Source organism: Monodelphis domestica, chromosome 2 (genome assembly GCF_027887165.1).
Source record: "Monodelphis domestica isolate mMonDom1 chromosome 2, mMonDom1.pri, whole genome shotgun sequence".
Taxonomy (NCBI): domain Eukaryota; kingdom Metazoa; phylum Chordata; class Mammalia; order Didelphimorphia; family Didelphidae; genus Monodelphis; species Monodelphis domestica.
The window spans coordinates 107,839,834-107,866,515 of NC_077228.1; the positions used below are offsets into that span (position 1 = coordinate 107,839,834).

The 26,682-nt window shown below is 37.1% G+C and overlaps 1 protein-coding gene across 3 annotated transcripts in view; it reads right to left on the reverse strand.

Moving 5' to 3' along the window:
- Nucleotides 1–26,682, reverse strand: part of LOC100017089 (renin-like) — a 68,657-nt gene that overhangs the window by 31,530 nt on the left and 10,445 nt on the right. The window contains exon 1 of one of the 3 annotated variants that reach the window (XM_001370718.5): nucleotides 2,268–2,416. The exons of the other annotated variants lie outside the window; for them this stretch is intronic. Within the exon in view, the coding sequence (XP_001370755.4) occupies nucleotides 2,268–2,341 (74 nt within the window). The 5' untranslated portion in view covers nucleotides 2,342–2,416. Of the gene's footprint in view, nucleotides 1–2,267; nucleotides 2,417–26,682 lie in introns of those variants that run through there. 3 annotated transcript variants of the gene reach the window in all.

The following is a 26,682-nucleotide window of genomic DNA, read 5'->3' on the forward strand; positions in this document are numbered from 1 at the left end:
CAATTTTTTCGGTCACTCCCCAGTTCGAGGGGATCCTCTTATTTTCCAATATTTTGCCACCACAAAAGAAGATGGCTATAAATAATTTTGTACAAGTCTTTTTCCCTATTATCACTTTGGGATATAAACGCAGCAGTGGTATGGCTGGTTCAAAAGGCAGACAGTCATTTATCGCCCTTTGGGAATAGTTCCAAATTGCCTTCCAGAATGGTTGGATCAATTCACAACTCCACCAGCAATGCATTGATGTCTCAACTTTGCTACATCCCCTCCAATATTTATTACTTTCCTTTGCTGTCATGTTAGCGAATCTGCTAGGTGTGAGGCAGTATCTCAAGAGTTGTTTTGATTTGCATTACTCTAATTATAAGAGATTTAGAACAGTTTTTCATGTGCTTATTGGTAATTTTGATTTCCTTATCTGAAAATTGCCTATTCATATCCCTTGTCCATTTATCATTTGAGGGATGGCTTGATTTTTTGTATGATTGATTTAGCTCCTTATAATTAGACCTTTTTCAGAGTTTTTGTTATAAAGATTTTTCCCAATTTTGATTGCATGATATATGATACTTTTGATTTATTAGAAATATAAATTAATGATAAAAATCCTCATCAAAGAGAAACAAATTCTTATATTAGATATATACAAAAACATGTCTCATTTTTCCCCTCCCTCTGATTCCCCTGTCCCAAAAAAGGCAGGTCATATGAAACAGGTTATACACATATTATCATATAATACATGTTTCTCTGTTTTGCATGTGGTAAAACAAGACATAGAATGATTACACTAGAGAAATAAATGAAATATTAATTCCTCTGCTTGGACTTCAAAGTCCTTCCTGACCTGGCCCCTCCCCATCTTTTCAGTGTTCGCATTTCTCCCCTCCATACTCCCTATGATTTAGTCACACTTGTCTTCTATGTGTCCCTCACACAAGATACTCCATCTCTGGACCCCATGCCTGGAAAATTTGTTTACTTCCCTTCACATCTTCACTTCTGGCTACCTATGAAAACAAGTTTGCATGGTACAGCTCATGTCCCTAGATGCTAAGAGACCCAGAGATTGGGCATTAATACTTTTGAGCCCCTTGCAAGAATGATCCCATGAGGGGCCAGTCTTCCACTTCCCTGGTTCTCATTCCTACTCCTCTGCTTCCCAAGCTCTTTTTTTACCTATTTATTAGGTAATTTTAAAATTTATTTTAAAAACCATTATCTTCTTTCTTAAAATCAATACTAAGCATAGATTCCAAGGCAGAAGAGTGTTTAGGGCTAGGTAATGGGGGTTAAGTGACTTAAACCCAGGGTGACACAGCTAGGAAGTATCTGAAGTCAGATTTGAACCCAGGTCCTCTTGACTTCAGGCCTGGATTTCTATCTACTGTACTACCTTGCTACCCCACTCCTGCATTACTTCTTCAAGATTCAATACAAATCCCACCTTCAACAAAAGGTCTTCTACAATCATCTCCACTGTTAGTGGCTTTCCATGGAAATTATCTTCCACTCACTTTGTCTACATACTCTCTCTATAGTTTATATGTATATGTGTGTGTGTGTGTATGTGTGTGTGTGTGTGTGTGTGTGTGTTTCTTTACACATCATCTCATTATGTGAACAACTTTAGCACAGTGCCTGGTACACAGTAGCTGCTAAATAAATGTATTGATTGTGTAATTGGATTTCATCTGAAGAGAGCTCCTAGTTGATTGACAGAAGCTACAATTCTGATCATTGTGGCTGAAGGAATGACTGAATGCTGGTAGTGCTCTGTCCCTCCAAATGACTTTGTCTCCACAATGGCTTCCTCCATCCAAATGGCTCCCTCTCCCCAAATCCCTACTTCTTCTTTGTGGAAATTGACCACACAAGAATCACAGGCAAGAATGTTGTCAAACTGTACTATGTTACTATGGGGGAAATGAGTTATTCTTTATGGGTCTCAATTTCCCCATCTGTAAGAGGAAGCCATTCCAGCTTTTTGAGGGAAGAAGAAAGTTGATATCGTCAACAGGTATCCCTAGACCACTTTTCTCTGCTTATCATCAATCAATAGCCTTAAGTACTTGCTGCTCCTTCTATTGGCTTACTGCCCTGTTGCCTATACCTAGACATAGAACCCCTTGCCTCTGCTTATTGACCCATAGATGTTGCTTTCCTCCTGATGATCATATGGAAAGCCCTCTCCTCCCCAAGGTTCTTTGGTCACATTATTTCCAGACTCCCCTTAACCCCCTTCCTCTTGACCTTGGTGTTACCTATGTAAGCCATCACTGGGAAGACTGAAGAAGCAAATGATCCAGGTAAACAGCAAGAGCTCCCAGCAGTCCATCCTGGTCTATCTGTCTGTCTGGCCTGGAATCGAGGCTGTTTGTTCTTTTTCAAGGCTCCATTTGCCTTTATATACTACTGAATTCTAGTTGGGATCCTCCTCTCCCCTGATTTATAGAGTGGAAAGAGAGGACTAATAAATCCCCAGCTGAGGGCTAACCCTTGTTACAGAGCCTGGTTTCACCTGTTTCTAGTCAGGGCATCAGGGGGAAAGAAGGGGAGGATTGGCAGGGCAAAAGTAGACCACTATTCAGTACTGTCAGCAGGTCTATAAATTTGTCATATTGGTATCATGGCCTGTCCTGGGTTCCATGCTGTAGGTGACCTCAGGAATGAGATGGAAAACAAACCCTCAGTGGGTCCAGGAGAGAATCAAGCCAAAATACAGGTTCCTGAATTGTCAGATCTGGGCTCCCTCCAGCCCACAGCCCTTGAGGTTTTCTCATCATCCTTCAGTGATCACAGAAGTATTCTCAGTCTTGATCTTGTCACAAACATGTTGTATAACTGAACTAGATAACTCTGGGGGTAATTCATTATTCTCTATGAATCTTATTTTCCCCATGCATAATGAAAAGATCATCTGGTCCAGCTCCCACATTTTACATATGAAGAAACTAAAGCCCAGAAAGATAAACAATTGCTTTGTTCAAGTTAACTTGTTCAAACTAACTAAATTTATCAACTGAAGTGAAATGATGAATCCTTACAAAAATACAAACTGCCTAGACTAACAGAGGAGGGAAAATGATATCTAAAGACACATGATTTAGAAAGAGAAATTAAACAGGCCATCAGAACCAGATGGTTTTACAAGAAAATTCTGCCAATATTTAAAGATGAACTAATTCTAATATTGAATAAAATGTTTAGAAAAAGTGGTAAGGAAGGGATTCCTGATAATCTCCTTTTATGCTACAAATAAGATGCTGATGTCAAAACCAGAAAGAGCAAACACAGAGAAGGAAAATTTTAGATCAAAAAGACAATAACAAAAGATAGAAGTCTGATAAGAATGAGCAGTAAGGAAGGAAATAGGGACGTGAGAAACTTGACCCTAATGGTTCCATTCCAGCAAGAGGCCAAAAAGGATTCATGCCCTGTTCTTGGGTTTATTAGCATCCTGGAGGTCTGGGTTTATATTTAGCAAACTAGTTTTTCCTGCCAACCATGATAAATACACAAAAGCATGGAGAAATTTAAATGAACCTATAAAAAATGAAATCAGGTAAAATGATAGAACATGACTGCAACAATAAATAAAGTAACCACAAAACTGTGTGGGGAGGGGTGAGTTTTGTCAAACTAGTAAGAACAATCTTGGTCTAAAAAAAGGATTTGAAAAGACATTTCCCAGACAAATGTGGGCAGAGATGGGAAGGAGGGTCTGGCCCTCAAGCTCTCATAGACTGGCCCCTTCTTGTATTTCTGGGTTCTTTCTAAAGTATTCCTTCCTCCACACTCCGATGGTCTATTTACCCACTCACCAGTCCTCACACATCTTGACTCAGCTCCTTGATTTGAGCTTCTGCTGCCACATACCCAGAATGCTTCCCATGTCACCTCTTACTCTAAGAATGTCTTCAAATTCCACTTTACTATTATTATTCCTGCTACTAATGCCATGATCTCTAAGGTTACCTTGTAATTACTTTGTATGTATCTTGCATGTATTTTTGTATTATATACATACATATATTTCTTTGTATATATTGTTTGCTCATCCTCCCATCAAATGTAAGACCCTTAAGGGCAAGAATCATTTTTTGCCTTTCTTTCTATTTTCAGTGCTTGCATAGTGGCTGACATAAAGTTGACACTTAATGATTTTTGAGTAATTGAAACATTGTGTATAATGTCAGAAGTTTTCCTTTTATAGCAAGACCTCATTTTATGCAAACTCAACACAAGTGAATTCACATACACATTATTGGCAACCCCAAAAATTAAAGACAGAAAATATTTAAAATTAAAATTTAATTATGCTCAAAATCCTTTCCATTTCCCCAAGCAGCAGAATGTCTCAAAGCAATTTGCTTAATTGTGCTCATTATGACTCTGAGAGGTATTCATGTGAGTTGTTATATTGTTTTGTGCCAAAGCATGAACTCTAACATCAGTCTTTGCTAGAGTTCTAGTCAGCTTGGCTCAGCCAGGAGAAGACAGAAAAGATCTGGCACATTATGATACAGTGGAAAGAGCACTGGACTCCATGTCAGAAAGCTATGGTTGAGTCTTACCTTCCTACTATCTTTATGACAAAAAAATCCCAACCTTTACCTTTTCTCTGAGTTTTAGTTCTGATAGCAGCAAGGGTGAAGCAACTAAAGTGAAGTCACTTGTTTAGGTAACACAATAAGGAAATGTCTGAGGTCAAATTAGAACCCAGGGCTTCCTCACTGCAGACCTCACATTCTATCCACTGTGCTACTTACCATATCTGTATTACTTTAAACAAAACATCTTTTTTTACCTTTCTGGGTTTTAGTTTCTTCATATGTAAAATGTGGGAGCTGGACTAGATGATCTTTAAAGTCTCTCTTAACTCTTGGTCTCTTATCCTTTGACCTCTCTGAGCCTTAAGTTCCCTCTGCTATAAAATGACTAGGTTGAATGATAAGACCTGTAGATTTCCTTCCAATTGTAAAAACCTGTGAATCAGTGTCTGATAATATCTGAAAGGCTTGATGTGGAAGGAGGCAGCTATGTGGCCCAGTAAGGAAGACCTCAGTACAAATCCAGCCTCAGATATTAGCTGTGTGACCTTTGCAAAGTCACTTAACCCTGTTGATCTCAGTTTCCTCATCTGTGAAATGAATTTTGAAGGCAATGCAAACTCTTCCAGTTTCTTTGCCAAGAAAACCCCAAATGTGGTCGTGAAGCATCAAAAATTCCTGAAATGACCCAATAAAAACAATGTGGAGAAGAAAGGGGGTTTGATGTGTTTAAGCTCTAGACAATAAAAATAAGTCCAAGGAGATTGGAGGATTTCAGCTCTATAGAAGGATGAATTTTCAAATTACTAAAAACTGGTCAGTAATGGAACTGACTGTCTCATGAATCAATGAGTTCATTCTGGAGAGCAATATGGAGCCAGGCTCAAAGGACCATTAAACAGTGCCTACTCTTTGACCTAGTAATACGATTACTGGGCATGATCTGTACTAAAATATTTTTAGCAACTCTTTTTTTTATTCATTTTATTAATTAACTTAGAATATTTTCCCTCGGTTACATGATTTGTATTCTTTCCTTCCCTTCCTTCTTCCCCCCTCCTATAGCCAATGAGCAATTCCACTGGTTTTTACATTTTTCATTGATCAAGACCTATTTCCATATTATTGATATTTGTGCTAGTGTCATCATTTAGAGTTTCCATACCCAATTATATCCCCATTGAACCATGTGATAAAGGAAATCTTTTTTCTTCTGTGTTTCTACTCCCACAGTTATTTCTCTGGATGTGGGTAGTGTTCTTTCTCCTAAGTCCCTCAGAATTGTCCTGTATCACTACATTGCTTTTATCAGCTTTTTAGTAGTAACAAAGAATTGGAAACTGAGGGGATGTCTGTTACTTGAGGAATGGATGAACAAGTTATAATGGAATACTGTTGTGCCATAAAGTATGATGAACAGGATGAGTTCATAAAAACTTGGAAAGATTTATATGAACTCTTTCAAAGTCAAGTGAGCAGAAACAGCAAAACACTGTCTACAGTATGGGAAATATTATAAAATGATCAACTGTGAAGAACTAAACCATTATGAACAAAGCAAGTATCCAAGATACCCACCAGGAAACCATGATGAAAAAGTTATCCACATTCAGAGAAGGAACGGGTGGAGTAAGAGGCATGTCAAAGTAATTGATGTTCCACTTTATTTCCTTCATGAGATTTCTAATGCATAGTGTGATGTGTGTCCTCTATTGTGACATGAGCAATATTGAAATGAGCATTGCATGAAAATACTGATGTAATATAATTCAAACTATTTCCTACTTGTGGGAGGGACAGGGGAGGGAAGGGGAAAATTTGAGTCTTAAAATATCAGAAAACAATTGTCTAAAATTGTTTCTACATGTACCAGAAAAAGTAAATAATGTTTTAAAAAATGGATTAATGTACTCTCTGTCAATAAAAATGTTCAAATAAAGGCTGTGAGGCATATCTTTTAAAAGACTTGGGGGTGGGGGAAGTGATGCAGAGCAAGAGGAGCAGAACCAGGAGAACATTGTACACAGAGACAAACACACTGTGGTATCATCGAACGTAATGGACTTCTCCATTAGTGGTGGTGTAATGTCCCTGAACAACTTGCAGGGACCCAGGAGAAAAAAAAACACCATTCATAAGCAAAGGATAAACTATGGGAGTGGAAACACCGAGAAAAAGCAACTGCCTGAATACAGAGGTTGAGGGGACATGACAGAGGATAGACTCTAAATGAACACTCTAATGCAAATACTATCAACAAAGCAATGGGTTCAAATCAAGAAAACATCTAATGCCCAGTGGACTTATGGGTCGGCTATGGGGGGTGGGGGGGGGAGGAAAAGAAAATGATCTATGTCTTTAACGAATAATGCTTGGAAATGACCAAATAAAATATATTAATTAAAAAAAAAAAGACCTGGGGGTGGGGCAGTTAGGTTTCTCAGTGGTTAGAATACCAGATCTGAAGTTGGGGGGTCCTGGGCTCAAATCTGCCCTTATATTTTCTAGCTATATGACCATAAGCAAATCACTTAGCCCCCACTGGCTATCCCTTACTGCTCTTCTGTGTTAAAACCAATAGATAGTACTGAATCTAAGAGAGAAAGCAAAGTTTAAAAATTAAAGAAAACTTCTGCATTTTGTGGGTGGATGGCTTAGATAATGCCCATGGTCTCTTTCAGCTCTAAGATCCTAGGATTCTGTGAGTCCCTTTACCAACCCAGTACCATAGCCACTAGCCTCCACCATCTCACCAGAAGTAGAGAATACAGGAGGTGACGGTGGTGGGGAGTCTGCTATAAGAATTTCAGCTTTTCTTTCTGAGCTGGTGACCTTGCCTGACTTCTTACTCCCTCAGGGCCCCAACTGTGTTGAGAGGGAAGGGAACACAACTGTATCAAGATTTTTATCAGTCATCTCCCAGGTCCTTCATCTCAAGGGTCCAGTTTTTCCCACAGAAGCCACATCAAATGTGAAGACTCTACTGACAATGCCAAAAGGTCCCTTGGGCTATGTCACCTCTGAGGTCCAAGGTGAAAGGAGAAAGTGATGAGATATGGGAAAAGAAGGTTGTATTTCCCTTGCCTCTCTTTAATGGGACTCAGGGCAGCCTGAGGTGTCTGAGAATCAACCAGTAGAGATATCAATTTATTCTGACTCAGGCCTATTAGTTTTCAGGTAGGAAAAAAGGAAGGAGGCACTTGGGAAAAAAAGAGTTGGTTCCATGAGGAAAAGTAGTGCTCAAAGTCTCTGAAAGTAAACCTTCAATACCTACTTATTTCTGGTAATTGTTTTTTGGGGGTATGAAAGGCTAGAATTTACTTATATACAACACCTGCTCAAAGACATAACAACATCATGCCTGGATTACAAAGGTAGGTGACCACTCAGAGAAATCATTGAAGGACAAGGAAGGAGGCTAAAATGAAGGTAAAAGCAAGGTAGTTTAGTATAGTAGAAATAACCTTATCTGGTTAATCAAAGGATTAAATTTTACTTTCTGTATCTTATTACATGTGTGAATTCAGGTAAATCACTCAATCTCTTAGTTTTCCCATCTGTGAAATGATGTGGTTCACTAAATGGACTCTGAAGTCTTTTCCAGCTGTCAATCTATGATTTTAGAAACCTAAAGCTGTCGATATGGCCAAGGAAGTGTACAAGTGAAATGTGCAATGAGGGCCCAGCTATATGGCTCAGTGGATTGAGAATCAGGTTAAGAGATGGAAGATACTGGGTTTTAATTTGGCCTCAGATATTTCTTAGCTATTTGATTCTGTCGGAGAAAGTGACTTAACCCCAGCTGCCTAGCTTTTACCACTCTTTTGCCAGGGAGCCAATACACAGTATTGCTTCTAAGAGAGAATGGAAGGGTTTTTTAAATAGGAAGTAGGGGGGAAGGGGACAGAGGAAAGCAGAAAGGAAAGAAAGGAAGAAAGGAAGGAAGGAAGAAAGGAAGAAAGAAAGGAAGAAAGGAAGAAAGAAAGGAAGAAAGGTAGAAAGAAAGAAAGAAAGAAAGAAAGAAAGAAAGAAAGAAAGAAAGAAAGAAAGAAAGAAAGAAAGAAAGAAAGAAAGAAAGAAAGAAAGAAAGAAAGAAAGAAAGAAAGAAAGGAAGAAAGAAAGAAAGGAAGAAAGGAAGAAAGAAAGAAAGGAAGGAAGAAAGAAAGAAAGAAAGAAAGAAAGAAAGAAAGAAAGAAAGAAAGAAAGAAAGAAAGAAAGAAAGAAAGAAAGAAAGAAAGAAAGAAAGAAAGAAAGAAAGAAAGAAAGAAAGAAAGAAAGAAAGAAAGAAAGAAAGAAAGGAAGGAAGGAAGGAAGGAAGGAAGGAAGGAAGGAAGGAAGGAAGGAAGGAAGGAAGGAAGGAAGGAAGGAAGGAAGGAAGGAAGAAGGAAGGAAGGAAGGAAGGAAGGAAGGAAGGAAGGGAGGGAGGGAGGAAGAAAGAAAAGAAAAAAGAAAGGAAATGGGCAATGACTTGTAATCAAAACAACTTAAATAAAAATTGTTTACAACGGTCTAAGTTTAGTGGATAGACCCTATAGTGTTGGGGGAAGAGATAGAGAGATGGTTAAGTATCTGGTGAGGGGGGATTTTAATGAAGGTTTATGCACCATCCTGGGTTCTAAAAAGCAAACATATGAAAAAGAGGAAAAGTTGCAGGACTGACAGTCTCTCCCTTCCATCTGCCATCACTTCCTGCCCCACCCCCACATTCTCCATAGATTGCTTCTGACCCCCATAGGGCCCCAGCTGGTTCTTTCTAAGAATTTTTCAATCAGATCAGAGCTTTGAGACCAGAGATAAGCAGCTGGACCTTGAAAGGAAAGAAAGGACACCTAAAAGGGGTTTAATAACTACCCAGGACCAGTTCTGTGTGAGAGACAAAGAAAAGATGCAGATAGAATAGAGACACGTGGTCTGAGAACTTAGAGTAAGGATGAGATTTAACTCTGTGCTTCTCTACCTTTTCTATTAATAAACTTTACGAAAAATAATAACTGGTAGATTTATTAATTTTAATTATAACAGAACATAACACCCCTTATCTCAAGACATTGCTCTCAATCCATTGAGTCACCTAGGTATTGGGGTTTTGTTGGCAAAGATTTCTGAGTGGTTTGCCATTTCTTTTTTTTTTTTCATTAAAAATTTTTTTTAAATATTTTTATGATTACATATTTTGATTTTCCCCTCCCCTTTTCAACCCCCACATCCATATCCAATAAGTATCTCTTCTGAGTTATACAGATGTTATCATTCATACTTATATTATTCATTTTTGCAATAAAGCAGTCTTTTAAAACCAAAACCCTCCATCATATATCATTATAAACAAATGATAAGTGATTTGTTTTTCTTCTGTGTTTCTACCCCTAAAGTTCTTTCTCTCGATGTGGGCAACATACTTTGTCTTAAGTCCCTTTAGTTAGACCATTATATCATCTACAAAGAGTGATAGTTTAGTCTCCACATTGCCTATTTTAGTCCTTTTAATTCCCTTTTCTTCTCTAATTGCTACTGCTAGTATTTCTAGAAAAATATTAAAGAATAGAGGTGATAATGGGCATCTTTGCTTTGCTCCTGATCTTATCGGGAAAGCTTCTAACTTGTTCCCATTCCAGATGATATTGCTGAAAGTTTTAAATATATACTGTTTGATATTTTGAGGAATGGCCCTTCTATTCCTATACTTTCTAGTGTTCCCAATAGGAATGAATGCTGTATTGTGTCAAAGGCTTTTTCTGCATCAATTGAGATAATCATGTGATTTCTGTTGGTTTGGATGTTGATATGGTCAATTATGTGAATGGTTTTTCTAATGTTAAACCATCCTTGCATTCCTAGTATAAATCCCACCTGATTATAGTGAATAATCCTCGTGATCACTTGCTGTAGTCTTTTGGCTATTATTCTATTTAAGATATTTGCATCTATGATCATTAAGGAGATTGGTCTGTAGTTTTCTTTCTCTGTTTTTACTCTGCCTGGCTTTGGGATCAGTACCAAATTTGTGTCATAAAAGGAATTTGGTAAGACTGCTTCCTTGCTTATTTTAATGTCAAATAATTTGTATAGTATTGGGATAGTTCTTTAACTTTTTGATAGAATATACTTGTGAATCCATTTGGCCCTGGGGATTTTTTCTTTCTTTTTTCTTTTTTTAACATTATTTTATTTGGTCATTTCCAAACATTATTCATTGGAAACAAAGATCATTTTCTTTTCCTCTCCCCCCCACTACCTCTCCCATAGTCGACGTGCGATTCCACTGGGTATTACATGCTTTCTTGATTTGAACCCATTTCCATGTTGTTGGTATTTGCATTAGAGTGTTCATTTAGAGTCTCTCCTCAGTCATAGCCCCTCATCCCCTGTAGTCAAGCAGTTGCTTTTCCTCGGTGTTTTTACTCCCACAGTTTGTCCTCTGCTTGTGGATAGTGAAGGACTTTTTCTTAGGAAGTTCTTTGATGGCTTTAAGTATTCTATTTCTTTTTTTTTGTTAATCTAGGTGATTTATATTTTTGTAAATATTCAACCATTTCACCTAGACTATCATATTTATTGCCATATAATTGAGCAGAATAGTTCTTAATAATTACTTTTATTTCCTCATCATTAGAGGTTAGATCCCCATTTCATCTTTTATATGGTTAATTCCATTCTCTTCTATCTTTTTTTAATTAAATTAACCAATACTTTATTTTAATTGTTTTTTCCAAGTACAAACTCCTAGTCTTATTTATTAGATCAATAGTTCATTTAAATTTCATTAATTTCTCTATTATTCTTTAAGATTCCAATTTAGTTTTTATCTGCTGATTTTTAATTTGTTATTTTTTTAATTGTCTAAAATTCAAATTAATATACAAAAACTCCAAGTATTATATTTTATAAGATTTATTTATTATCACTTGAAGTAAAAGAAATAAAAGGACAAAAGTAAATGCCTGAGTAAAGCCAGCTTTCCCAGCCACAATCAGGGGATAAGCATGTGAGGGGTGGAGCTACATAAAATATATCATCCCTACACCAGCACATAATGTGAGAAGGAAGAAACATGAACTTCTGGGCAAGAGAGTTCTGGGGAGTAGAATTCTAATTATACAACCCCCCCCACCATGATTTCATTGGGAAACAAGCATGGAGAAATCTCCCAGATTTATATACCTACTTTCCTCAATTAATCATCTCACTTAACCAACTTATACTCTAAAGATCTTTAACTAGAGGTACATACAATATTGCAGTTTCTATGTGGAAATTACAATAATTTGGGGATAAGAGGTAAATCAAAGAGAACAAAACAAATGACAGTTAGGTAAACTGACAAAAAGCCAATTATGTGGTACTCCCCTTTGGCATAAGAGTGTACATTCAAAATAAATGCATTCAACTCCTCACAGTTCAAATTCACTACATCCCAAAGTTCACTGTGGATATTTTGGTCCAGTTTATGGTTTATGCAGACTTCTTCATGGAACCTTGCCCAAACAGTTCCATTTCTTGATTAGAGTAGGAAGCAAGTTTCATATTCTAAAATTACTCTCAAACAAGAAAAATTTCTATAAATCTAGAATTTTATGACAATAATACAATCTCTCCTGAGGGGGATATTGACCAACACATGGATCTCCCCAGGTTACTTGGCTGAGTCATGGCTGAGCTACCATAGGAGTGTTTTGTGGGGATTGCCGGAAAAGAGGAGATCCATAAGCATTGAAGCTGTAGAAGACAAGTCCCTGCCAGAACGCCGACTCCAAGAAGTCTGGGAACGGGGTGGGTTGTCTCCACTCCTCTTTTTCATCAGCTAAAATAAAGTATCCTTGATTTGAAAAAAAAAAAGCATTCTTCACTATTTGGAGGGGAACAAACTGAAATGGGTAAGATCAAAAAGGCAAATGGAGTCTGAAAAGGCTTAAATTTCACCTTCAGACACTTTAATGTTCCTTCTTTCCTGAATATCATCATTCATCTAGATTTCTTGGGTCACACTTCTGGAGTTCCCCATACTTGTACTGGGCATAGTGTGGACAAACCTCATATTGGATGTGTAGCAGAGACTGGGCAGGCCAAAATGGCAAGGGGATGTAGGGAGATGAATCTCCCCTCTAAATATCAAGATTACTCAAGCTATCAACTTCAAGGTATCCTATCAATACAAGAATCCCCTGCAGCAAGAAAAGACATCCTAAAACTTTGATAATGCACTGCTCTTTCAAAGAGTGGGCCAATTTAAAGAATCTAATTATTAAATTGGTTGCAAATCTACTTCCTGTCTGTAGGTGGCTCTAGCCAAGCATATACTAGCTAAGAATAAAGTTAAGAGTTTTGAAAGCGTATTCTTCCTTCCTTTCCTCCCTACAGGTAAAATTCAGTGGCCACATGACACATCAGTCACCACCCCCACAGCTAGCAACATGGAAGCCCCCCTGGGTTAGCCAGGCTGGGATTGGGGTGGAAAGCTTGGAAAGACTGCTCCATGCTGTGCTCCCCTGCTGAAAACTGGCTATTACAGGCTTGAGACCCACATGGTTGTAGGGAGGGGTATCCCAAGAGGATTTGGATTTCACCATTCTAGCAGGTAAAAAGGTGCTTCCAAGGAACTCTCAGATTTTCAAACAAAAGGCAGTGGTAGGGAGGCAATGGTGGGAGTGAAGGGAGTGATGGCATGAATTGCAGTAGCTTGCAGACAGTAGAAACAGTGGGAAACTTCTAAAGCTAATCTGTCCTTAAAAACTGCTCTACAACTTAGAGTGGAGCTAGGGTCCTATAACTCCAGACTTCTGGTCGCCAACAATGTAAAATTAAATTTAATATCCAATAACTCCAAATGTCATATTTTATAAGATTTATTAATAATCATTTGAAGTAAAAGAATAATAGGACAAAAGTAAAAGTCTGAGTAAAGTCAGCTTTCACAACCATGATTGGGGAAAAGAGAACAAGGGGTAGAGCCACATCAAAATATATCCTCCCTACATTAGCATGCAATGTGAGAATGAATGTGGAATGCTGGGACAGGGAGTTCTGGGGAGAAGAATTCTAATTATACAGTTGCCAGCATAATTCATTGATCTGCTTCTCTTTTGTTGGAATAGGCACTCCGATATAAATTTTCCCCTGAGTACTATTTTGACTGTATCCCATGTTTTGATATGATGTTTCCTCATTGTCATTCTCTTTAATGAAGTCCATAATTGTTTCTATGATTTCTTCTTTGACCCACCAGTTTTGAAGAATTAGATTACTTAGTTTCCATTTAATTGTAAATCTGCCTGTTCATAGACCCTTGTTAATTATAATTTTTAACACATTATGATCTGAAAAAGTGGCAGGTATTATTTTTGCTTTTCTGAATTTGTTTGCAATATTTCTAGACCCTAGTAGATGGTTGATATTTGTATGTGTACCAGGTACTGCTGAGAAGAAGGTATATTCCTTTTTATCCCTATTCAGTTTTCCTCAGATATATATTAACTCTATTTTTTCTAGCATTTCATTTACTTCCCTTACTTCTTTCTTTGCTTTGATTTATCTAGTTCTGAACAGGGAATTTTGAGATCCCCCTCTAGTATGGTCTTGCTATCTATTTCCTCCTTGAGTTCCTGTAATTTTTCCTTTAGAGGTCTAGATGCTATACATTTAGTGCATAAATGTTTAGTAATGATATTAATTCATTGTTTATAGTACCTTTTAGCAAAATATAATTTCCTTCCTTTTCTCTTTTAATCAGATCAATTTCTACTTTGGCTTTGTTTGGCATCATGACTGCAACTTCTCCTTTTTTTACTTTGGATGATGCATAATAAATTCTGCTCCAGCCTTTTACCTTGAATCTGTGTGTGTCACCCTACCTCAAATGTGTTTCTGGAAGAAAACATATAGTAAGATTCTTGTTTTTAATCCACTGTGCTATCTGCCTCTGTTTAATGGGTGAGTTCATCCCATTATTATTCAGAGTTATGCTTACTAACTGTGTATTGCCCTCCATCATCTTATCCCCTTTGGACCCTACTCTATTTCATTTCACTTTTCACCAGTGTTTTGCTTTTTGTCACCCCCCACTATCCCCTCCCTTCAATTACCACTCCATTCCCTTGTTTTGACCCCCTTCTTCTTCCCTATAAGGTGAAAGAATTCTATACACCACTGAGTATACTTGTTTTTCCTTCTCTGAGTCAGTTACAATGAAAGTATGGTTTAAGTATTGCCTGTCAACACCCTTATTTTCCCCTCTCTGTATTGTTTTCTCATACCTCTTTATGTTATATAATTCACCCCATTCAATCTCTCCCTTACCTTTTCTCTCAGGGCAGTCCACTCTTTCAGCCCTTGATTGATTTTACATGTCATTCATATATATCCATATCAAATCATACATGCCTATTATTCCATATCATCACATTTACCTATACATCATATATATGTATATGTATGTATATATGTATATATACATATATATATATCATATCATTATAATCAGCTTACTTCTCCACACTTTCTGAGTAAATTTTTTCTATCTTCTCTACTACTAAGAGTAATGGTTGAGAATTACAGAAATCCTCTTTCCATGTAGACATATTAAACATTTTGAACTTAATGTGTCCCTTAAATTTTCTCTTTCTTATTTACCTTTTTGTGCTTCTCTTGTGTCTTATTTTCAACTTTAATTTTTTGTTTAGCTCTCACTTATTTCTCATAAATGCTTAGAAATCTTCTATCTTATTGAATGACCATTTTTTGCCCTGAAAGAATATACTGTTTTGCTAGATAGGTGACTCTCAGTTGTAAACCCAAATATTTTGACTTTCTGGATATGATATTCCATGCTCTTTAATCCTTTAATGTAAAATAATCCACTAGGTCCTATGAGATCCTCATTGTAGCTCCATGGTATTTGAATGGTTACTTTCTAGGTGCTTGAAGTATTTTTTTTCCTTGGCATGGTTGCACTTGAATTTAGCTATTATATTCCTGGAAGTTGTCATTTGAGGATTTCTTTCTGAAGGTGATCTGTGATTTCTTTTAAATTTCTTCTATTTTCTTGTTTGAGGTTCTCTGGGCAATTATCTTTGATAATTTCTTGTAATATGATATCCTAGGTTTTTTCTTGATCATGATTTTCAGGTAATCCAATAATTCTCAAAGTGTCTATTTTCTAGGTCAGTTGTTTTTTTTCTAAATAAGATGTCTCATATTTTCCTCTATTTGTTCATTCCTTTGATTTTGCTTTATTGTTTCTTGATTTCTCATGAAATCATTAGTTTCTAGATGGGCAATTCTGATTTTTAAGACCTGGTTTTCCTCTGTCAATTTTCGGTTCTCCTTTTTTAATTGGCCCATTTCTCTTTGCATAACTTTCATTTCTCCTTGCATCACTTTCATTTTCACATTTCATCTTCCCCACTTTTCCTCTGCCACTGTTAGTTGGTTTTGAAGTCTTTTTTTGAGATCTTCCAGATTCTGTGTCCAATTCATATTTTTCTTTTCTACTTTGAATGTGCATCCTTTGCTTTCACTAATCCATTCTGTGTCTGTGTCTCTTTGTCTCCACAAAATGTTTTTAGAGTTAGGTGATTTTTTTGTTGTTTGCTCATTTTCCCTATCTCATTATAGGTAGGAAGCTAGGGTATCCTCTTAAATTTCTATCCTTACTTGATGGCATTTTCAGCTTATTTTCTGAGTTGTTCCTAGTTTGCCAAAAGGTCTGTGTACTGAGATCTCTGAGAAAACTTTCTTTATGCTGATTCAATTAATCCTTGAGATGCTGATAGTTTAATGATATTATACCTCTATTATTTAACATTTTACGAGAAACACTAACTGTAGCAATTAGAGAAGAACAAGAAATTGAAGGTATTAAAATAGGCAAAGGGGGGGGGGGGAGAAGGGAGGCCACCGCCTCTCGCACTGGTTCCACACCGCCACTGTGGCCATGATGATCCACGGCTTCCAGGGCAGCCGCCAGGACTTCTCCTTCGGGCCCTGGAAGCTGATGGCAGCCAAGACGCACATCATTAAGTCAGCTGATATGGAGAAATTAGCTGATGAGCTCCATATGTCATCTCTTCCTGAAATGATGTTTGGAGACAATGTTTTAAGAATCCAACATGTTTCTGGCTTTGGGATTGAATTCAATATGGCATTGACTAAGAGATTAATGAAAATAAGTGGGTTCAAAAAACTTTCTGTTTTAGTTGAGTTGTTTGGTTCTTACCTTCCCTATTTTAAAATATAATATGCACTGCCTCTGTTTTTGCCCTTTGGCAGGATTTTAGAGTTGGTAGGGTATTAAGTTTGTGAAGATCTTAGTTGAAAGGATCTGCCAAAGAGTATACTTCCTAAAAAACTGTAATTAAACCTGGACCCTCTTAAGTTTCTATCTTTACTCAGACATTTATAATTTCACAGAATGGTGCTATTGTGAACCACCCAGAAAGTGAATTTAATTAGCAAGTTTAAGCAAACTTTTAAGGAAATCATCCACCCTTTACTGTATCACCTCAAGGCAGAAATATGAAAGGAAAATTTAATCTGCTCGAGAGAATGCATTGCATGTTTACCAGATAGCCATCTATTCCTTTATTAAAGTATATGCTTTCACTTTAGGCAGGAAAGTATATACTGTATGTGACTGTCTGAATAAATGTCTACTTGGTTTGCCTTGTTATTTTGAATGGAAAAAATTGCTTAAGACAAGTTGCAAAGTATTAAACTCTTAACAACTGAAAAGGATTGTCCATCAATTCGAATGCCCAATCTCTGCCTTCTCTTCCCCCCTTTTTTCTTTGTGGATGTATTGATGTCAGGCTCAGTCCTTTATTACCTGTTTTGAATATATAATGAAAAGATATTGTAGGGAATAAAAATAATGGATTACATTTTGGGGAATGGTACTACATGTTTCCAAATACTTCATGACTAATCCACTACAATATTATTTTATAAAATACTTATAAAACAACTTGTTATCCATAGTGATATGACACTTCATTTTGCATTATTTGTTCCAAATATCCTCTTTTTTTGTACATGAAGAATAAACAAGAAATTACTGGTCTATGCTGGGGCTAGTTAAAAAAAAATAGGCAATGAGGAGACAAAACTATCACTCTTTTCAGATGATATGACGATGTACTTAAAGAATCCCATAGAATCAACCAAAAAGCTAGTCAAAATAATAAAAAACTTTTGAAAAGTTTCAGGATACAAAATAAACCTAAATAAGTCATTAGCATTTCTATATATTTCCGAAGAATCACAGCAGTAAGAATTAGAAAGAGAAATTCCATTTAAAATCACCCTAGACAATATAAAATACTTAGGAATCTATCTGCCAAGACAAATACAGGAACTATATGAACACAACTACACTCCACATAAATAAAATTAGATCTAAATAATTGGAAAAACCTTTATTGCTCATGGGTAGGACAAGCTAACATAATAAAAATGACAATCATACCCAACTTAATTTACTTATTTACTGTAATACCCATTGAACTATGAAAAACCTTTTTTACTGAATTAGAAAAAAAAAAACATAACAAATTTCATTTGGAAGAACAAATGATCAAGGATATCCAGGGAATGACTTCCAGTCATGAAGGCGGCTTAGAAGCAGTGAAAGTTCAGACCTCAGAAACCCTTCCTTACTGTTCGCAAACTGAGAGCTCCTAGGACACTGAAATTCAAGCTGAACAACAGGACAGACCCGGGGAACCCTCCTCCCGGACCTGGATCAAAAGATACAGCCCCCCAAAAGCCAAAACCCTAGATCACTTGGATCTAAGAGGCAGGCAGAAGGAAGTTCCCAGGACCCCTCCCCCCAAACCCAGAGTGCTGAGCCCACGGCAGCAGCAAGAACCTTAGGGCCGGCAAAAGGGCCTCAGGGCTGAATATTTTGAAGGACTCACCATGAAATCAACCTGAGCCAGTCTCCAGGGCACCCAACACAAATGGCAGGAAAACATAGAGAGACGGGGGAAGCCTGTAGCCCCCTGGATGGGTCCTTCCATCTGAGTCTCAAGGGAGGGTCCAGCCTTAGGGCACCAGCTGAACCCAATCCCACCAGGAGCCCTCAGAGCTACTGAAAGGACAGAAACCTCAGGGCCCGTAAAGGGGTTGCTCCTAAGAGCTTACCTTGAAAGTAACCTGGGCCAGTCTCTGGGCATTCAACACAGACTGTAGAGGAGGAGGTTTTTTTGGTTTGTTTGTTTTTTTTTGTTTTGGGGATCATTCGGCCCACACCAGGTGAACTTAATCCCATCAGGAGCCCTCAGAGCTTCTGAAAGAACAGAAACCTCAGGGCCAACAAAGGGCTTACTCTGAAGGGCTTACCTTGAATGCAACCTGGGCCAGTCTCCAGGCATTCAACACAGATTGTGGAGGAGGAGGTTTTTTGGTTTGGGGATCATTCGGCCCACACCAGCTGAACTTAATCCCATCAGGAGCCCTCAGAACCCAAGGAGGACACGACCCCTCCCCACTTAGAGAGCAGGGTCTTCTGAGAAAACAGAAACCTAGAGGCAGAGTCATGATGGCACCCTAGAAGGAGCATAGACCTGGCAGCCTGGCCAGAGCTTTGGAAATCCTCCATATATGCTCCAGCTGTCCAGGAAGTTTAAAACTCAGAGTAAAACCAGCCCAACCAAGCTGAATTTAATCCCATCAAAAGTCTCCAGAATGCAGGGAAACCCAGGCTCCCCACACATCCTCATTGACTGCTGGACTTTAAGCCAATCAAAAGCCTCCAGAGGACAGGGAAGCCCAAACCCCCAACAACCCTCCCCCAGAGACTACACCAAGAGATCTTCTGTTAAAGCTCCAAGACGGGTAACTGATAGAAACCCCAAAAAAACAAAAACAAAAAAATGAGAGGAACAAGAGCACAGAAAAATACGGGGAGTAAAAAAGGGGTGAATTTGAGCAAACAACAGAAAAAGAAGAAAGAAACTACAATAGACAGCTAGTACTCAGCAAATGGAACAGAGGGGGAGAGATCAGCAAACGATGAACCAGAAATCCCAGCGAATTGGATACAGCTGTGGAAGAACTCAAAACACAACTAAGAGAGGCTGAAGACAGTTGGGAGAAGAACTTAAAAATTAAGATAAGTCATCTGGAAACAGAGGCACTTGAACTAAAACAAGAAAATAGTGTCTTGAAAGTGTGAGATTTAAAATGGTTGGGATCTTAAACTGTAGTGATTAAAATAGTGGAAGATATAAATTGTGATAGATATAAGAGAGGGTGAGTAAATTTTACTGCAGAAATATGTTTCACTACAGTGTCTTGGGTTTTAAAATCAAATATAAGGGAAATATTCCCAATTATTCAAATACCCAAGTCAATTGGGTTTTATAGAGATTTTAATTAACAATACAATGAGTAATCAAAGAAAGAGAGAGAGAGTAAGAAGGGAATAAGTATGAAGGGCCTCAAGCCAATATGGCCTAGACCTGAGTCTTAAAAGAGAAATCAGTCAGTTTTTTATAACTCACCATAAGATCTGTCTAAGTAAGGATTTCTAATGACACCAGGCCAGCAGCATCTCAGCTGCTTTCACCAGCTCCCTCCTCCATCTGAATGTTTCAGAATCAGTCTCCTCAGAATGAGTCTCTCCAATCTGAATGTTTCAGAATGACCTCCTGCTCTTCCCTGAGCTCTTATTTTTAAGGGCAAAATCTTCTCTGTCACCTCCCCTAAGTCCTCACATTTACCAATCACTGTAGATGTTTCTAAAGGACCGCCCATTTTGAATTCACAGCTGAGTAGTTTTAATCTCTTTTGTAAGTCAGGAAAAAAATGCTGCTGTGTCGACAAATTTCATTAGAAAAAACCTCTGAATAAGTTATCACCCTTTTAGGTTTAAGTAGTTTACAAGTTGCCCCACCTTTATAGGTTCTTAGTATCCCATTGTATCAATTCTAAAACAGTCATGACTCAAAGAACTTCCTGTCCCTTCCATAAGCATGGATCAAAGTACTTTTCATTGTTCTCAAGGAGCTTTCTGTCCTAAAGCAGTCCTAAGTAGGGTGGAGTAGGGATATTCCCAAGGCAAGGAGCCCTCACATTCAGGTAGAATTCTCACTATCTGCTAGGGAATTTTTTTAAGTAGAAGATTCCCAAATGGGGGAAATTTCCAATATTCATAAGTCTGAGAAATTTTGAGGTTTACAAAAGCCAAAATCAACCAGCTGAAAAATGAGGCAAAGGAGATGAAAGATGAGACAAAGAGGATGAAAGACTATCTTCAAAGAAAATCAGACCAGAAGGAAAAAAGATGACCAAAAAGCCAGAGATGAAATCCAATCTTTAATAACCAGAATAAAACAACTGGAATCAAGTGACCTTACAAGGCAGCAGGACACTATAAAACAAAACAAAAAGAATGAAAAAACTGAGGAAAATGTGAAGCATCTCATTCACAAAACAGACGATTTAGAAAATCATTAAAGAAGAAACAATTTAAGAATAATTGGACTACCCGAAGACCACGACAAAAGAAAAAGCCTGGACACAATACTAGAGGAAATTATCCAGGAAAACTGTCCCGAGATCCTAGAACAAGAGGGGAAAGTGGAGATTGAAAGAATCCACAGATCACCCCCTGTATTTAATCCCCAACTGACAACACCAAGAAATGTTATAGCCAAATTCAAAAACAATCAGATGAAAGAAAAGATATTACAAGCTGCCAAGAAGAAGCCATTCAGATACCATGGAAACACGGTGAGGTTAACACAGGATCCAGTTGCATCCACACTGAAGGACCAAAAGGCATTGAATATGATATTCCTGAAAGGAAGGGAACTAGGTCTACAACCAAGAATAAAATACCCATCAAAATTGACTGTATTCTCACAGGGGAAAGTATGGTCATTCAACACAACAGAAGAGTTCCAAGCATTCATAAATAAAAAGACAAGATCTGAACAGAAAATTTGATGTCCAAGCACAGAACTCAAGAGAATCATCAAAAGGTAATTAAAAAAGATGGGGGGAAAACAAACAAAACAACAACAACAAAATTTTAAGAGACTCAATAAGTTAAAATGATATGTATCCCTATAAGAAAAGAGGTCATTGGTAACTCTTAAAAACTGTTGTTATCACCTGAGCAGCTAGAAGAATTACACTCAGAGGGAACAGTGACAAACTGTATAGGATGAAAGGACAAGACATAAATAGCTGTATAGGCATATGCATGCATAAATACATATACAAGTATATATATATATATATATATATATATACATATATATATATATATACATGACTAGAGCTAAAAAAGAGGTTATGACTAAAAGAAATGGGAAAAGAAACAAATGGGGGTAAATTTATATGTCACAAAGAATCTCATGGCAGGAGGGGGAGAACATCTATACACTGGAAGGGTAAAGAGATTAGAAATAGGAAATACTCAACTCTTACATATTTTGAAATGGACCCAAAGAGGGAAGAACAATCCAATCCATTGGGGAAGAGAATAGATTTGCGCCCTACAGGGGAGTAGAAAGGTAAAAAAAGGACTGGTGGGGAGGGAAGCAATACAAGGGAGGGAGAGGGTGGGGGGCAATTTTAAAAAGACTACAGGGGAAAATAAGTGAGGGAATAAAAAGGGAGGGGGTAGAAAGGGAAATAAAATAAGGGGGGGAACTAGAGAAACTGACTATAAACAAACATTGGTATAGAAGGAAATAGTGAAAGAAGAAAAGGCAGGACCAGGAGTAGAAATCAAAATGCTAGGAAATACACAGCTAGTAATCATAACTCTGAATGTGGATGGAATGAACTCACCCATAAAATGCAAGCGAATAGCAGAGTGGATTAAAATCCAAAACCCTACCATATGCTGTCTGCAAGAAACAAACATGAGGAAGGTGGATACGCATAGGGTGAAAGTAAGAGGATGGAGACAAATCTATTGGGCATCAAATGATAAAAAGAAGGCAGGAGTAGCAATCATGATATCAGACAAAGCCAAAGTAAAAATAAATCTAGTTAAAGGAGATAGGGAAGGTAATTACATCCTGATAAAAGGCAGTATAGACAATGAGGGAATATCTGTACTCAATATGTATGCACCAAATGGCAGAGCATCCAGATTTTTAAAGGAGAAACTAGTGGAGCTGAAGGATGAAATAGATAGAAAAACTATACTAGTAGGAGATCTGAACCTTCCCCGTTCTGAACTAGATAAATCAAATCAAAAAATAAATAAGAAATAGGTGAGAGAAGCGAATGAAATCTTAGAAAAATTAGAGTTGGGGGCAGTTGGGTAGCTCAGTGGATTGAGAGCCAGGCCTAGAGACGGGAAGTCCTAGGTTCAAACCTGGCCTCAGCCACTTCCCAGCTGTGTGACCTTGGGCAAGTCACTTGACCCCCATTGCCTAGCCCTTACCACTCTTCTGCCTTGGAGCCAATACACAGTATTGACTCCAAGACAGAAGGTAAGGGTTTTTAAAAAAAAAAGAAAGAAAGAAAAATTAGAGTTAGTAGACATATGGAGAAAAATAAATAGGGACAAAAAGGAATACACCTTCTTTTCAGCAGTACATGGTACATTCACAAAAAATGACCATTTACTAGGGCACAAAATCATTGCAAACAAGTGCAAAAGGCAGAAATAATAAATACAACCTTCTCCGACCACAATGCAATAAAAATAATAATTAGTAAGGGTACATGGAGACATAAATAAAAAATTCATTGGAAATTAAACAATATGATTCTCCAATACCAGCTAGTTAAAGAACAAATCGTAGAAACAATTAATAACTTCATTGAAGAAAATGACAATGGTGAGACATCCTTTCAAAACCTATGGGATGCAGCCAAAGCATTACTCAGGGGGAAATTTATATCCTTGAGTTCATATATAAACAAATTAAGAAGGGCAGAGGTCAATGAATTGGGCATGCAAAATAAAAAACTAGAATGTGAACAAATTAAAAACCCTCAGATGAAGACTAAATTAGAGATCCTAAAAATCAAAGGAAAAATTAATAAAATTGAAAGTCAAAGAACTATTGATTTAATAAATAAGACTAGAAGCTGGTACTTTGAAAAAACAAATAAAATTGACAAAGTACTAGTCAGTCTAATTAAAAAAAAAGGAAAGAAAAAAACAAATTTACAGTATCCAAGATGAAAAGGGAGACCTCACCTCTAATGAAGAGAAAATCAAGGCAATCATTAAAAACTACTATGCCCAATTATATGGCAAAAATATGGCAATCTAAGTTATATGGATGAATACTTACAAAAATATAAATTGCTTGGCTAGAAGAGGAAGAAGTAAATAACTTAAACAACCCCATATCAGAAAAAGAAATCGAACAAGCCATCAAAAAACTCCCTAAGAAAAAATCCCCAGGTCCAGATGGATTCACAAATGAATTCTATCAAACATTCAAAGAACAGCTAACCCCAATACTATACAAACTATTTGACAGAATAAGGCAAGAAGGGGTTCTACCAAATTCTTTTTATGACACAAACATGGTGCTGATCCCAAAGCCAGGCAGGTTAAAAACAGAGAAAGAAAACTATAGGCCAATCTCCCTAATGAACATAGATGCAAAAATCTTAAATAGGATACTATGAAAAAAGACTCCGGGAAGTCATCACAAGTGTTATCCACTATGATCAGGTAGGATTCATACCAGGAATGCAAGGATGGTTCAATATTAGGAAAACCATCCACATAATTGACCATATAAACAAGCAAACTGACAAAAATCACACGATTATGTCAATAGATGCAGAAAAAGCCTTTGACAAAATACAACACCCATTCCTATTGAAAATACTAGAAAGTATAGGAATACAAGGGCATTTCCTAAAAGTAATAAATAGTATATACCTAAAACCATCAGCAAACATCATCTGCAATAGGGAAAAACTCAAAGCCTTCCCAATAAGATCAGGAGTCAAACAAGGATGCCCATTATCACCTTTATTATTTAATATTGTACTAGAAACACTAGCAGTAGCAATTAGAGAAGAAGAAGAAATTGAAGGTATTAAAATTGGAAATGAGGAGACCAAGCTATCACTTTTTGTGGCTGATATGATGATTTACTTAAAGAATCCTAGGGAATCAATGAAAAAGCTAATCGAAATAATCAACAACTTTAGCAAAGTAGCAGGATACAAAATAAACCCATATAAGTCATCAGCATTTCTATATATCTCCAACTCTGTTCAGCAGAAAGAATTAGAAAGAGAAATTCCATTTAACGTCACCTGAGACAATATAAAATACTTAGGAATCTATCTGCCGAGACAAACACAGGAACTATATGAACACAACTACAAAACACTCTCCACACAATTAAAACTAGATCTAAACAATTGAAAAAAACATTGATTGATCATGGGTGGGACAAGCTAACATAATAAAAATGACCATCCTACCCAAACTTATCTATCTATTTAGTTCCATACCCATTGAACTACCAAAAAACTGTTTTATTGAATTAGAGAAAACTATAACAAAGTTCATTTGGAAGAATAAAGGATCAAGGATATCCAGGGAAATAATGAAAAAAAAAATACAAAGGAAGGTGACCTTGCAGTCCCAGATCTCAAACTATACTACAAATTGTACCATATGAAGAGGTGTATGTGAGGAGAAAGGGAAGAATACTATTATGAGGAGAGGAAGAGAGTGATAATAGGTAATACTTAAACATTACTCTCAGTGTAATAAATTCTGAGAAGGAACAACATCCACATCCATTGGGGTATAGAATTCTATATTACCCTATGGGGAAGTTGAGAGGGAAAAACCAATATGGGGGAGTTGGGGGGGACATTATCAAATGGTGGGTAAAGAGAAGGGGGAGGGAATTCAATAGACCTTAAAGGAAAATAAGAAGGGAGAGGGTGGGAAGGGAAATAAAATAAGGATGGTGAATAGGGGGACTGATTAAAAGCAAAACACTGGTGTAGAAGGAAATAGTGAAAGATGAAAGGGCAGGACTAAAAGAGGAAAGAAATCAAAATGATGGGAAATACATAGGTAGTAATCATAACTCTGAATGTGAATGTGAATGTGAATGTGATGAACTCACCCATAAAACAGAAACAGATAGCATAATGGATTAGAAAATAAAATCCTACCATATATTGTCTGCAAGAAACACACATGAGGCAGGTAGACACACACAGGATAAATGTAAGAGGCTGGAGCAAAATGTATTCGGCATCAACTGAGAAAAAGAAGGCAGGAGATTCAATCATAATATCTGTCAAAGCCAAAGTAAAAACACATCTAGTTAAAAGATATAGGGAAGGTAATCACATCCTGATAAAAGACAGTATAGACAATGAAGAAATGGCAGTACTAAACATGGATGCATCAAATGGTATAGCATCCAGATTTTTAAAGGAGAAACTTTTGGAGTTTAAGGAGGAAATAGATAGTAAAACAAAACTAATGGGAGACCTAAACCTTCCCTTTTCAGATCTAGGTAAATAAAGCCAAAAAATAAATAAGAAAGAAGAGATGTGAATGAAATCTTGGAAAAATTAGAACTTAATAGATATATGGATAAAGTGGGATGAAAAGGAATACACTTTCTTCTCAGAAGCACATGGTACATTCACAAAGATTGACCATATACTAAGGTATAAAAACATTGTCAACAAATGTAAAAAAACCAGAAATAATAAATACAATGTTTTAAGACCTAATGCAATACAAATAATAATTAGCAAAGGTACATGGAGAGACAAATAAAAAAATTAATTAGATATAAAATAATGATCCCCAAAATTGGTTGTTTAAAGAACAAATCATAGACATATTTAACAATTCCATTGAACTGAATGACAATGAGGAGACATCATATAAAAATCTATGGGATGCAGCCAAAGCAGTACTCCGGGGAAGACTCTGGATCTTTTGCTTAACTGGAGTCTCTTAGAGCTGACACCCTAGAACTCCCTATCACCCTCTATCTCTTTGACATATTCCAAGGATTTATCTTACTATGTATTTGATGTAAACAACAGTGTTTTATTACTAAGACAAGTTAGGGAAAGGTATGGGAAAGAGGTTTTCAGGATATCCTATGTTATTTCCTTCAGGCTGATCTTGAGTCTTTGGCTATGGCCATCA